Genomic DNA, 14,078 nt, shown 5'->3' with positions numbered 1-14,078 from the left:
AGGACAGTGACCAGAAACCGGGAGGAGGGATAGACAACTCAGCAAGGATGCCTATAGGACCAGACCGCAGGATTATATACCCTTTTATGGAATGCAGCACAGTCGCTGATTAACGTGCTAGTCTTAGTTCAGACATTAAAAAACTGGTGACAGGTTCACTTTAAAGCAGAATGTCTGTATCTATCGTTTCAGGACAACTTGCAGCAGAATGTCTGTATCTGTCGTTTGACGAGAACTTGCAGCAGAAAGTGTTATGAATGGGTCACCGAGGAGGAATAAACCTAAACATGCTAAGCCCAGAAAAACCAGAGAGGTTGGTAACTATGCAGATTGCAGATCCCTGATCCTAACCACACAACTAGCAGCAGCCATGGAGCGTACCTAGGATGAACCTAGACGCCTCGTCATGGCCGGAGGACTAAATAAGCCTAAAGCAAGAAAAAGGGAAAACTAACTGCCCCAGAGTAGACCCCAAAGGAATAGACAGCCCCCATACATGTATTGACGGTGAAACAAGATGAAAACACAAACACCGGCAGGAAAATAGGCTGAGGAAACGATGGGGCCCAAACTAACTAGAAAGGAGAGGAAAGGAAAGACACTGTCTGCAATCTGCCCAAAACCCTACAAAATAATGTCCAACACTTCTGATAACAAAATTAACCCGGAAGTCACTAGACTTCTCCCACTATATCAGCACTCTGAACTATTCTGAGACAGAGCAAAAAGAGGCCAATCTAATAAGGGACAAAAAGCAAATTGGCAAATACAGATAAATAACAGTGGAAATTCAGCACAGCCCCAGCCGGGGCTGGCTGACCACACAAAAAACTGAATAGAACAACAAAATCAAGTGTGAACATTAGCAGAGAAACTTAGCCTGAGCTGACTGGAACAGAACTGAGAACCAAGACCTGACAAACAGAAGGAATCACCAGCACCAGAGTAGGGCGTCGGCTGTCTTAAATCCAATCTGAGATTGCTGAGGTCCAATCGTCATCCTCATTATCAGGTGGCAGATCTCTACTGATTAAATCAGCCTCACTACCTCCTGTTACCACCAGAGGGAGCCTGGAAGGAGAACTCACATCTGGTAGACCAGAAAATGAACTCACAACAAGAATGTCTGTGTCTGCCTCTAGATCTTTCCCCTTCCTGTCTCCATAAAACTTTATGAAAAGCAGATGTCTCAGTAAGGTTGGTGTCACACGGCTGTCAATTCTGTCACGCAAGAGAATCGTGCCGATTATGCAATCGACACTCGGCTCAAACTCTATCACAGTTTGAGCTGAGTGTCAGTGCACTGTGCATGATCATGAGAGCAGACTGTCGGTCATTACATGTCTCACACTGGTAACTCCTCCTTTCATTTATAATAAGCCGTGGAGACAGATTCTCGTGTCCGGCCCATAGATCTTATCAGCTGATTTACATATTACAAAAATTGTGGATTTCTCGGGAATAAGATATCGGACTGCAGACATCAGTTTATTCAGCTTCCTATGATCTACATGCCCATATAGATGGCTTAGGAGGGTTTATCCTACTGACAGATCCCCCAGATAATGAACAACTATTTTTATCATATAACGTCTTTAAAAAATGTCTGAAAAAAAATGGCGGTAATAAAGAAAATGAAGGAAAATTAACAGTTCTCCTTTAAAAAATGATAATATTGGATTTTATCAACACGCATTATTTAGTATACAGAGGGAAATGCAATAATAGTTTCCCTTTTTTTTTTTGCAAAATGCCCCGCACAGCAGCTCAAATGGCACATTACATATTTATGTTAAGGCTCTCGGAATAAATGAAATTTACTGAATGTTAAGAAAATAAGAAAAAATATTTTCTTGGGGCAAAATAAGCTGGGATCTGCAACAAACATAATTAACTATTCCCCATCCTTATGGCGTCTCCAATAGACTTTACTTCCCCTCCGGATATAAATATATCAAGGTCAATCTGGGTGATTCCTCATGTATGTCATATTACAATGTGAATTGCTGGCTGGGTTTGACAAATTAAAAAGAATATTAAATATAATTTAATATTTGATTTTAATAGCAAAGGTTAAATTTAGCATTTCGGCATAGTGCGCAGTGCGATCTTATTTATTTTTTTTCACTCGTTGATCTTTTGACTTGAATACATTTCCTTGGTCTATTAATGCGCAGAAGGGATGGAATATTTATTTCTAAGGAAGAAATGAAAGTCTATTACTACTGTATGTGTTCTCATAGTGGAAATCAAGACCGGTGGGAAAACCTAATAGGATTTCCAGACAGGAATTGAGTGAATTAGAAACTAGTAGAAGGGGAGAAGAATGTATTCAGGATAAAATTGTACAACATGAATAGTCAGGAAGGATAATGGAAGATGACGTCTGGTTTGCAGCGATAGTACAGTAATTCTCAGGGTAAAAATTACAATATTACTGCAAATTAGGCTGAGATTTCATTACCTTGTAAGAATGACGGTATTTAGGCTCTGGACCCTCTGATAAAGCTGCGGTGAAACACTTTTTGCAAGGGATTTATTTCTTATGTCATTTAACCTTGGTAACTTTTTTTTACATGCATACACTCAGCAAATGATTATGTCAATTAACATTATTAATAATTCGAAAATATTTTCCGACCACGCCGAAGACAGTCGGTTAGCGCAATAGCATGCTCAGATAACACTATATCCGAGCAGCTTCGCTCATCACTAATACTAATCTGCAGACTAATCTGTTCCTCTGCACCACTGTCTGTGGTCACCTGTCTTCTAGCTTCCAGTTGGAGATTTCGCATGACCACTGCAGCCAATAGGCAGCCATTGATCAACTGCAGTGGTGATGTTCTGTTTGATGTGGAAGAGAGAGCTAGGAAACTGGTTCTTCTGGGTTGAATGAGACAAGTAGACTCCAGTTGGCTGCAGTGGTCAAGCCATCAGCAAAGGGTCAGGCTGGCAAACATCTAAACTTTTTTTGTTTTGACCCCTATGAGCGAATTTTTAGCATAATATGTAGCGAACAACCTGTTTGAATTTTGCTCCGCGTGTGGCACAAAGTTTAAGGCTAGGGTCACACAACCGTCGATTCTCTCAAGCGAGGGAATCGGATCAATTAGGTAAATGACATTCAGATCAAATTCTGATCCGAGTCTGATTAGAGTGTCACCTTAGTGTGTGATTCCGTTCTCTCTAATGAGAGAGTAGCAGCACAGGTGAAGAGAATATGGAGAACTTCATTTCTCCATCTTCTCCATTGTGTGAGTCCACGGATCTGATGTAATCTGAGTGCAGTCTGATGTTTTCTACACAGCCATAGACTTGAATGGGTGAGTGCAGTCACTCAGAGCCTCATCAGAAAAAAACGCCGGTCGGCACTGCCCCATAGAATAAAATCGGTCCAATGCTGTCCGATTAAACATTGGATAGCACTCGTTCGATCCACACGCTTGTGTGAGCAACCACTACCCTTTATAATGGCAGTATACGTTATGGAAGTTTGGAGGTTACAGTATATGTTATGCAGGCTTGGAGAGCATATTATATGTTACAGAGGCTTGGAGGGTGCATTACAGTGGGTACAGAAAGTATTCAGACCCCTTTACATTTTTCACTCTTTGTTTCATTGCAGCCATTTGATAAATTAAAAAAGTTCATTTTTTCTCATTAATGTGCACTCTGCACTCAATCTTGACTGGAAAAAAACAAAAATGTAGAAATTTTTGCAAATTTATTAAAAAAGAAAAACTGAAATATCACATGGTCATAAGTATTCAGTCCTTTTGCTTAGTATTGAGTAGAAGCACCCTTTTGAGCTAATACAGCCATGAGTCTTCTTGGGAATGATGCAATAAGTTTTTCACCCCTGGATTTGGGGATCCTCTGCCATTCTTCCTTGCAGATCCTCTCCAGTTCTGTCAGGTTGGATGGTGAACGTTGGTGGACAGCCATTTTCAGGTCTCTCCAGAAATGCTCAATTGGGTTTAGGTCAGGGCTCTGGCTGGGCCAGTCAAGAATGGTCACAGAGTTGCTCTGAAGCCACTCCTTTGTTATTTTAGCTGTGTCCTTAGGGTCATTGTCTTGTTCAAAGGTGAACCTTCGGCCAAGTCTGAGGTCGAGAGCACTCTGGAAGAGGTTTTCATCCTGGATATCTCTGTACTTGGCCACATTCATGTTTCCCTCAATTGCAACCAGTCATCCTGTCCCAGCAGCTGAAAAACAGCCCCATAGCATGATGCTGCCACCACGTTTCACTGTTGGGATTGTATTGGGCAGGTGATGAGCAGTGCCTGGTTTTCTCCACACATACTGCTTAGAATTATCACCAAAAAGTTCTACATTCGTCTCATCAGACCAGAGAATCTTATTTCTCATCGTCTGGGAGTCCTTAATGTGTCTTTTAGCAATCTCTATGCGGCTTTCATATGTCTGGCACTGAGGAGAGGCTTCCTTCGGGCCACTATGCCATAAAGGCCCAACTGGTGGAGGGCTGCAGTGATAGTTGACTTTGTGGAACTTTCTCTCATCTCCCTACTGCATCTGTGGAGCTCAGCCACAATGATCTTGGGGTTCTTCTTTACCTCTCTCACCAAGGCTCTTCTTCCATGATTGCTCAGTTTGGCTGGATGGCCTGGTCGAGGGAGACTTCTGGTGGTCCCAATCTTCTTCCATTTAAGGAATATGGAGGCCACTGTGCCCTTAGGAACCTTGAGTACTGCAGAAATTCTTTTGTAACCTTGGTCAGATCTGTGCCTTGCCACAATTCTGTCTCTGAGCTCCTTGGCCAGTTCCTTTGACCTCATGATTCTCATTTGGTCTGACATGCACTGTGAGCTGTGAGATCTTATATAGACAGGTTTGTGCCTTTACAAATCAAATCCTATCAGTTTAATTAAACACAGCTCGACTCCAATGAAGGAGTAGAACCATCTCAAGGAGGATCACAAGGAAATAGACAGCATGTGACATAAATATGAGTGTCTGAGCAAAACGTCTGAATACTTATGACCATGTGATATTTCAGTTTTTCTTTTTTAATAAAATTACAAACATTTCTACATTTCTGATTTTTCAGTCAAGATGGGGTGCAGAGTGTACATTAATGAGAAAAAAATGAACTTTTTTGAATTTACCAAATGGCTGCAATGAAACAAAGAGTGAAAAATTTAAAGGGGTCTGAATACTTTCCGCACCAACTGTATATGTTACGGATGCTTGGAGAGTAAAGTATGCATTACGGAGTCTTGGATGGTAGAGAATATGTGCGAGTTAGCCCTAATGCTTACAATAGCCGGTTATGATAGGGAGGTTTGTAGGTCAGAGTGTATGATACAGATGTTTGATAAATACAATATATAGTAAAGAAGGTTTTAGTTACTGGCTATTGGTGCACACACACACACTTGGAGGTTACAGACTATTGGCACACAAATACTTGGAGGCTATTGGCACACACATATTTGGAGTCTACAGGCTATTGGCACACACACACTTGGAAGAAACTAACTAGTGACTCACATACTTGGAGGTTGCAGGCTATTGACATACACACGTGGCGGCTACAGGCTATTGGCACACAAATACTTGGAGGTTACAGACTATTGGCACACACATTTGGAGGCTACAGGCTATTGACACACACACACTTGAAGGTTACAAGCTATTGACACACACTAGGAGGTTACAGGCTATTGACACACACACACTTGGATGTTACAGGCTATTGGCACACACATTTGGAGGCTACAGACTATTGGCACACACATTTGGAGGCTACAGGCTATTGACACACACACTTGAAGGTTACAAGCTACTGACACACACTAGGAGGTTACAGGCTACTGACACACACACTTGGAGGTTACAGGCTATTGACACACACAATTGGAAGTACCATGCTATTGACACACACACACTTGGAGGTTTCAGGCTATTGGCGTACATACTTGGTGGTTACAGGCTATTGGCACACACACTTGGAGGTTACAGGCTGTTGGCACACTGACACTTGTAGGTTACAGGTTATTGACGAACACATACTTGGAGGTGACAGTCTATTGTCATACACATACTTGGAGGTTATAGGCTATTGGCACACACACATTTGGAGGCTACAAGCTATTGGTACACACACTCTTGGAAGTTACAGACTATTGACACACACTAGGAGGTTACAGGCTATTGACACACACTAGGAAGTTACAGGCTATTGACACACATACTTGGAGGTTTCAGGCTATTGGCACACACACAATTGGAAGTTACATGCTATTGACATACACACACTTGGAGGTTACAGGCTATTGGCAAACACACCTGGAGGTTACAGGCTATTGGCACACACACACACTTGGAGGTTACAGGCTGTTGGCACACACACTTGGAGGTTACAGGCTGTTGGCACACTGACACTTGGAGGTTACAGGCTATTGGCACACACACACTTGGAGGTTACAGGCTATTGGCACACACACTTGGAAGTTACAGGCTATTGGCACACACACACTTGGAGGTTACAGGCTGTTTCTCACACACACTTGGAGGTTAAAGGCTGTTGGCACACACACACTTGGAGGTTACAGGCTGTTGGCACACACACACTTGGAGGTTACAGGCTATTGGCACACACACACTTGGAGGTTACAGGCTATTGGCACACACACCTGGAGGTTACAGGCTATTGGCACACACACCTGGAGGTTACAGGCTGTTGGCTCACACACACTTGGAGGTTAAAGGCTGTTGGCACACACACTTGGAGGTTACAGGCTGTTGGCTCACACACACTTGGAGGTTACAGGCTGTTGGCTCACACACACTTGGAGGTTACAGGCTATTGGCACACACACACTTGGAGGTTACAGGCTATTGGCACACACACACTTGGAGGTTACAGGCTGTTGGCACACACACACTTGGAGGTTACAGGCTGTTGGCTCACACACACTTGGAGGTTACAGGCTGTTGGCTCACACACACTTGGAGGTTACAGGCTATTGGCACACACACACTTGGAGGTTACAGGCTGTTGGCACACACACTTGGAGGTTACACATGTGCATTCTTGGTATACGATTTCTGCCCACTATGGGTAATACAGCTCTTGAATTGCTTTACAGTCAGGATATAGTGGCTGATCCAGGACTACTCAGCTTGAATATACAATGGGAAGCATCTTACAGAGTCCTAATGTTCCTGAATGTACCTTTGTCTAACGACAGGTCATGTATTTTTTGTATAACATGCATGTAGACAACTCATGACTATTGCAGCACAGTAATCAAAACTGGCAAAGACCACAGGAGCGGCAGTGCTGGAGTGCGGGTAATTTATCAGGTGAGTATTAGAACTTTTGTTATTTTATGTTATTCTATACCTTTATGCACAATTCTTGCATTGCTTGAAAACCCGCTTAACTTTCCCGAACAGCTCAAAAATGACAACTGAAGACTCTTTTAGGTATTTAGTTAATGGGTACCAACTTTGCTAAAGTTTTGAGGCCTAATGCTAATATTTGAATTATTAAACAGAAACTATCAAAAATGTAGCAACATCACAGAGTCAATATTTTTTGCACTTTGGGAATAAAGATCCATTTTGGTGACATATCTTCTATTCAGATTTTAGAATAAGTGTCATGCACTTACTTATTGGCATCACAACTTAGATATGAAATAAACAGTCCCCAGGGAGCTCCTAAGTGATGTTTGGCCGACAGAGAATTTACTTAAAAACAATCAATATTTATACTGTGCTTCACTTCTTGAGAATCCAGACATCCAGATTCTGCAACACAAACCAACAGTAGAACATTTTCTATCTATCTATCTATTTATCTATCTGGCTAAAAGTGTTGGCACCCTTGAAATTGATCCAGAAAATGAAGCATTTTTCCAAGTTATTGCAATTACACATTTTATTATACACATTTTTTTCCCTTGTGTATATTGGAACAACACAAAAAAACATGAGAAAATGAGGCAAATTGGATATACTTTAAAACAAAACCAGAAAAATAGTCTGGACAAAATTGTGGCCATATTTCCAAAACTGTGGATAAACAGCTTTGTTTCAAGCATGTGATAATCGTTCAAATCTCACCTAAAATCAGATAAAAAGGGGAGAAGTTGACTCAATCTTTGCATTGTGTGTCTGCGTATGCCACACTAAGCATGAAGAACTGAAAGAGGAGTAGAGAACTGTCTGAGGACTTTAGAACCACAATCTTTGAAAAAATATCAAGAATCTCAAGGTTTCAAGTCCATTTCCAGAGATCTTGATGTTCCTTTGTCCACGGTGTGCAACATAATCAAGAAGTTTATAACCCATTGCCTTGTAGCCAATCTCCCTGGATGGAAGAGAAATATTGATGAAAGGTTGCAATCCAGAATAGTCCGGTTGGTGAATAAGCAGCCCCAATCAAGTTCCAAAGATATTCAAGCTGTCCACCAGGCTCAGGGTGCATCACTGTCAGCGCGAACTATCCATCGACATTTGAATGAAATTAAACACTATGGCAGGAGACCCAGGAGGACCGCACTGCTGACACATAAACATAAAAAAGCTAGACTGAAGTTTGCAAAAATGCATGTGAGTAAGCCAAAATTCTTCTGGAAAAGCTTTTCGTGGACAGATGAGACCAAGATAGTGTTTTTAGTAAAGCACATTATTCTACAATTTAACGAAAACGGAATGAGGCCTACAAAGAAAAGAACACAGCACATAGAGTCAAATATGGTGGAAGTTCAAGGATGTTTCGAGGTCGATCTGCTGCCTCTGGCTCTGGGTGCCTTGACTGTGTACAAGGCATCATGAAATCTGAATATTACCAAAAGAATTTGGGTCGTCGCAATGTAGTGTCCAGTGTCAGAAACGTGGATTTGCATCCTAGGTCATGGGTTTTCTACCAGGACAATGAACCCAAACATACTTCAAGAAGAATCCATAAATGGATGGAAACAAAGCGCTGGAGATTTCTGAAGCGGCCAGCAATGAGTTCAGATCTAAATCCCATTGAACACCTTTGGAGAGATATTAAAATTGCTGTTGGGAGACGGCACCTTCAAATATGAGAGCCTTGAAATTTGCAAAAGAATATTGGTCAAAAATTTCAGTTGAGAGGTGTAGGAATCTTGTTGTTGATTATAGGAAGCGATTAATTGCAGTCATTTATTCCAAAGGGTGTGCAACAAAATATAAGTCGAGGGTGCAAACAATTTTGTCCTGCCCATTTTGGGGGTTTTATATGAAATTATGTCCAATTTGCCTCTGTTATTTTTGGGTTGCTCCAATACACACAAAGGAAATAATCGTGTGTATAACAAAACATGTTTAATTGCAATAATTTTCTTGGAGAAATACTTCATCTTCTGGAACAATTTCAAGGGTGCCAACACTTTCAGCCATGATTGTATGTTCAAAAATAAACCTGCACTGTCCCATAAAATGAAACTGTCTTTCACATATCCTTCCAACACCACAATCATTGTGAGTGGCAGACACATTTTTATGCAGTTTACGGACGGTTACCTTTTAAAGATCAAATGGCAATTTCATATACAGTATTAGTTTAAATTCATCATATTGACCTGATTGAAAAAATAAATAAGCAATCTGTCTAAGTGCACACTCAGGCTGTGTGCACACGCTGCGGAAAAGGTGCGGATTCATCCACGCGGATTTTGTACAATCCGCAGGTGAAACCGCAGGTCAAAAGACCTGCGGTTTTACCTGCGGATTGCTCTGCGGTTTTGCCCTGCGGTTTTTCATCTCCTCAATGGAGGAGATGGCAAACCGCAGGAGAATCCGCAGAAAGAATTGACATGTCAATTCTTTCTGCGGATTGAAAACCGCAGATAATCCGCACGGAAAATTCCGCACCGTCTGCACTGCGGTTTTTGATTCCCATAGGGAATCATTGTACTGTACACCGCAGCAGAAACTGCTGCGGGTCTGCAGCGGCCAAAACCGCTGCGGAACCGCAGCAAAATCCGCAGCGTGTGCACACAGCCTCAGGGTATGTGCACACATTGCGATTTAGCAGCAGTTTAGTTGCGTTTCTCTCTGCACAGATTTTCTGCAGAAAATACACAGCATTTTACAATGGGAATGTCATTCTTAAAGTCTCAAGCACACATTGCTTATTTTTTCCCTGCAGATTTGCATCAGATTCAGATCTGCAGCTTGTCAAGTCTTGCAGCGTTTTCACAGTGGATTTAAGCCAATCTATTGAGTGCAGAAAATATGCACCAAAAACACATTTACAAAACGTGGCAAATAATACGCGAGTATTTTACACTTTTTTTCCTGCCAGCACATCAGCATTTGCAGGAGAAATTTCTGCTGCAAACCTTGAACACAAGTGTGCACATAACCTGCAGGTGAATTTACATGGGCATATTTCTTTAAAAAGGAGCGCTGACACAAGTCAATCGGAGCTGGTTCATGATACCTTAATACAGGCTGAAAACTGCATGGGGGACAAATAATCGTTCATACACACTTTCTGCGAATCCAACCGTATTTGTTCGAAGAGGGGCAGATGTGCAGTCCCTGGCCGCGACCACTCTACTGCTAGAGTGCTGCCGCCAATTCAGGGAACAGCTGATCCGCGAGGGTACCAGGTGTCACATCTCATCGATCTTGTATTGATGAACTATCCTAAGTATAAGCCATCAATATAAAGGTACTGGACAACCCCTATAAAAACCTGTACAGCATATTCCCTGTTTATACAATGTGAGAACAAACATTTTTAAACATTGTTTTCCACATATCTGGAGGAGTTTTTTTGCCTACAATTATGATCGATTTCAAAACTGTTTCAATCGTTATGCGGCTTTTTTACCAGTCTGCAAACTGGGGAACCAAATACAAAAAAAAACACAATATGTACGGTAACTTTCTGTTCTCGCTTTTTGAAGGGTCCGCTGTAGGGTGAATGTGAACTTTTGCGTAACTAAATGTGAACTCTATAGCAAACTGAGAGATCCGACCAAACTGAAAGATCCGACTAAACTGAGAGATGACCATACTGAAAGATCCGATTAAATTGAGAAATACGACCATACTGAGAGATACGACCAAACTGAGAGATACGACCATACTGAGAGATCCGATTAAATTGAGAAATATGACCATACTGAGAGATATGACCATACTGAGAGATCCGAGCACACTGAGAGATCCGGCCAAACTGAGAGATCCGGCCAAACTGAGAGATCCGGCCAAACTGAGAGATATGATCAAACTGAGAGATATGATCAAACTGAGAGATATGATCAAACTGAGAGATATGATCAAACTGAGAGATAGGACCAAACTGAGAGATAGGACCAAACTGAGAGATAGGACCAAACTGAGAGATAGGACCAAACTGAGAGATAGGAACAAACTGAGAGATACGACCAAACTGAGAGATATGACCAAACTGAGAGATATGACCAATCTGAGAAATACGACCAAACTGAGAGATACGACCAAACTGAGAGATATGACCAATCTGAGAAATACGACCAAACTGAGAGATATGATCAAACTGAGAGATATGATCAAACTGAAAGATACGGCCAAACTAAGAGATAGCACCAAACTGAGAGATACGACCAAACTGAGAAATACGACCAAACTGAGAGATATGATCAAACTGAGAGATATGATCAAACTGAAAGATACAGCCAAACTAAGAGATAGCACCAAACTGAGAGATACGACCAAACTGAGAGATACGACCAAACTGAGAGATATGACCAATCTGAGAAATACGACCAAACTGAGAGATATGATCAAACTGAGACATATGATCAAACTGAGACATATGATCAAACTGAGACATATGATCAAACTGAGAGATACGACCAAACTAAGAGATATGACCAAACTGAGAAATACGACCAAACTGAGAGATATGATCAAATTGAGAAATACGACCATACTGAGAGATATGACCATACCGAGAGATCCGAGCACACTGAGAGATATGGCCAAACTGAGAGATATGATCAAACTGAGAGATATGACCAAACTGAAAGATATGATCAAACTGAGAGATATGATCAAACTGAGAGATATGACCAAACTGAGAGATATGACCAAACTGAGAAATACGACCAAACTGAGAGATACGACCATACTGAGAGAGACGACCATACTGAGAGACAGAGCCAAACTGAGAAATACGATCAAACTGAGAAATACGACTAAACTGAGAGATTCGACCACACTGACAGATACGACCATCATTGTTTCACTGCCCCGGGAACTGGGACAAAAAAGGCCACGTATGTTGAAATCCAATCTGAGCCAGCGAAAACAATATACTTGCCGAGCAAACATTTTGATAATTTGCAAGCTGGTCGCTGCCATGTTTATGCAAGACAATGGTTGTAAACAAGTGTTTTTATGGAAAGTCGATCATTTGATGCCTTCCAGAAATAGTAAACATTTCAGAGCAATATAACATACAATTAATAATGCAAAAAAACTAAACAATCATTTAAAGGTTCAGATCAACCAATTTAAAAATAAAATTGTGAATGTGAAAACCAGCATGAAAAGTTTTTATTGTTTATATATTTGAAAATTTGTAAAAAAAAAATGTAAAAGTTAGTTTACCATAATTATCATGAGATGATGTAAAGGTTTATTCACATCTCAGGTTTTCATGGTGCCGGTGAGGGGAAGTAGGGCGACTGGAACTGGGAATAGAGGCAGTACTCTATTTCTGTAACTTCAGTGGAAATGAATGGAAGTTACAGAAAAAGCATAGTACGGTGAGCTACGCTTTTACATAGCACATTCATTTCCATGTAAATTGGCTAAGAAGCGTAGCACAGCTACTTTGTAGCCCAACTTACGATGGTCCACACCAAGAAAAAGATGTTCCCTTCTCAGTCATGAAAGGATGAAATAGGAAATAACCTTTTAAGCAAGATATAAAAAAGGTCAGAAATATACAAAAAAGAATAAAGAAACTTAAAATAAAAACAAGAAAAATAGAAAACTAACAACTTTGCAAATACATTGAATAAAGTTGAATTTCTTACCTCTTCCCACTGGTGTATGTATCTAATTAATCTTGAAAGTCGTAACAGGCGCAATAGGCTGAGAATTTTTGTAAATCTCACAATGCGCAGTGCTCTGGCAGTCTTATAAACCTCAGAATCCATGCCTTTCTCGACAATGAGAAAGATATAATCCACGGGAATAGAAGAGATGAAGTCAACAACAAACCAACTCTTTAAATAACTCATCTTTATGACTTTGGGATCTAGTATTATTTCAGAATTGTCTTCAATGACAATCCCAGTCCTAAAATTCATGAACAAGTCAAATAAAAAAACAGTGTCGGAGGCGACGTTGAATATAATCCACGGTGTTGTCGTCTGTTCTGTGAAGAAGGTTATCCCGACTGGAATAATGACAAGGTTCCCCACCATCATAATCAGCATTATTAGGTCCCAGTAAAACCTGCAAAAAAAATAAAAAATTAAAATACCAAATAATTAGCAGGCAGAGATTACATCATGGACTTCCTCATTTAATTTGCATGATAAAAACGAGCAAGTACTTGTATTCTGCGAGAATGCATTATAATGAGTCATTCAAAGTCTGAAAGCAAAGTCTTCCACATTCACATAGAGTCTTTGTGAATGCTGCAAATGAGTGGATATTGAGTCAGCTCAGTCTCATTAAAGTGCACAAGAAATACTGCTATAATAGTATGTGTATATGCAGGTTTTTGGGGGCTCATTCATTCCACATTTCTTTATGAAATGCACATGTATTACTGTGAATGCATTGACTCATGAATACTGAGTGACTTGCTTATTGTAGGTTTCAATAGGGATCACTAATACATTGCCATCTTTTATCCTATTTTGCATCAAATTTAAAATAAAACCTCATAAGTATATAAATAAATCTCAGAAACTCAGCCACGTCACCTCTCCTTCTTATTGCCGTCCTGTGTATGTCCGTAAGACAACTGGCTGCTCCGTCTACAGTAGGACAAAATAACTCCTCACCTAAGTAGGCAAGACTTGAATCGGACACCAATAAAAGATGGAACTGATCACTAAGAG

General features: G+C 40.8%; 1 protein-coding gene across 2 annotated transcripts in view; it reads right to left on the bottom strand.

The window, feature by feature from the left end:
- Nucleotides 1-14,078, bottom strand: part of HCN1 (hyperpolarization activated cyclic nucleotide gated potassium channel 1) — a 620,282-nt gene that overhangs the window by 429,581 nt on the left and 176,623 nt on the right. For both annotated transcript variants that reach the window (XM_073583406.1, XM_073583407.1), the window contains exon 2: nucleotides 13,041-13,464. In XM_073583406.1, the coding sequence (XP_073439507.1) occupies nucleotides 13,041-13,464 (424 nt within the window). The remainder of the gene's footprint in view (nucleotides 1-13,040; nucleotides 13,465-14,078) is intronic.

Source organism: Dendrobates tinctorius, unplaced genomic scaffold (assembly GCF_039654945.1).
Source record: "Dendrobates tinctorius isolate UK_male_01 unplaced genomic scaffold, ASM3965494v1 ptg000078l, whole genome shotgun sequence".
Lineage (NCBI taxonomy): Eukaryota > Metazoa > Chordata > Amphibia > Anura > Dendrobatidae > Dendrobates > Dendrobates tinctorius.
The sequence above is the reverse complement of the archived record's forward strand: the minus strand, read 5'-3'. Positions and strand labels throughout refer to the sequence as shown.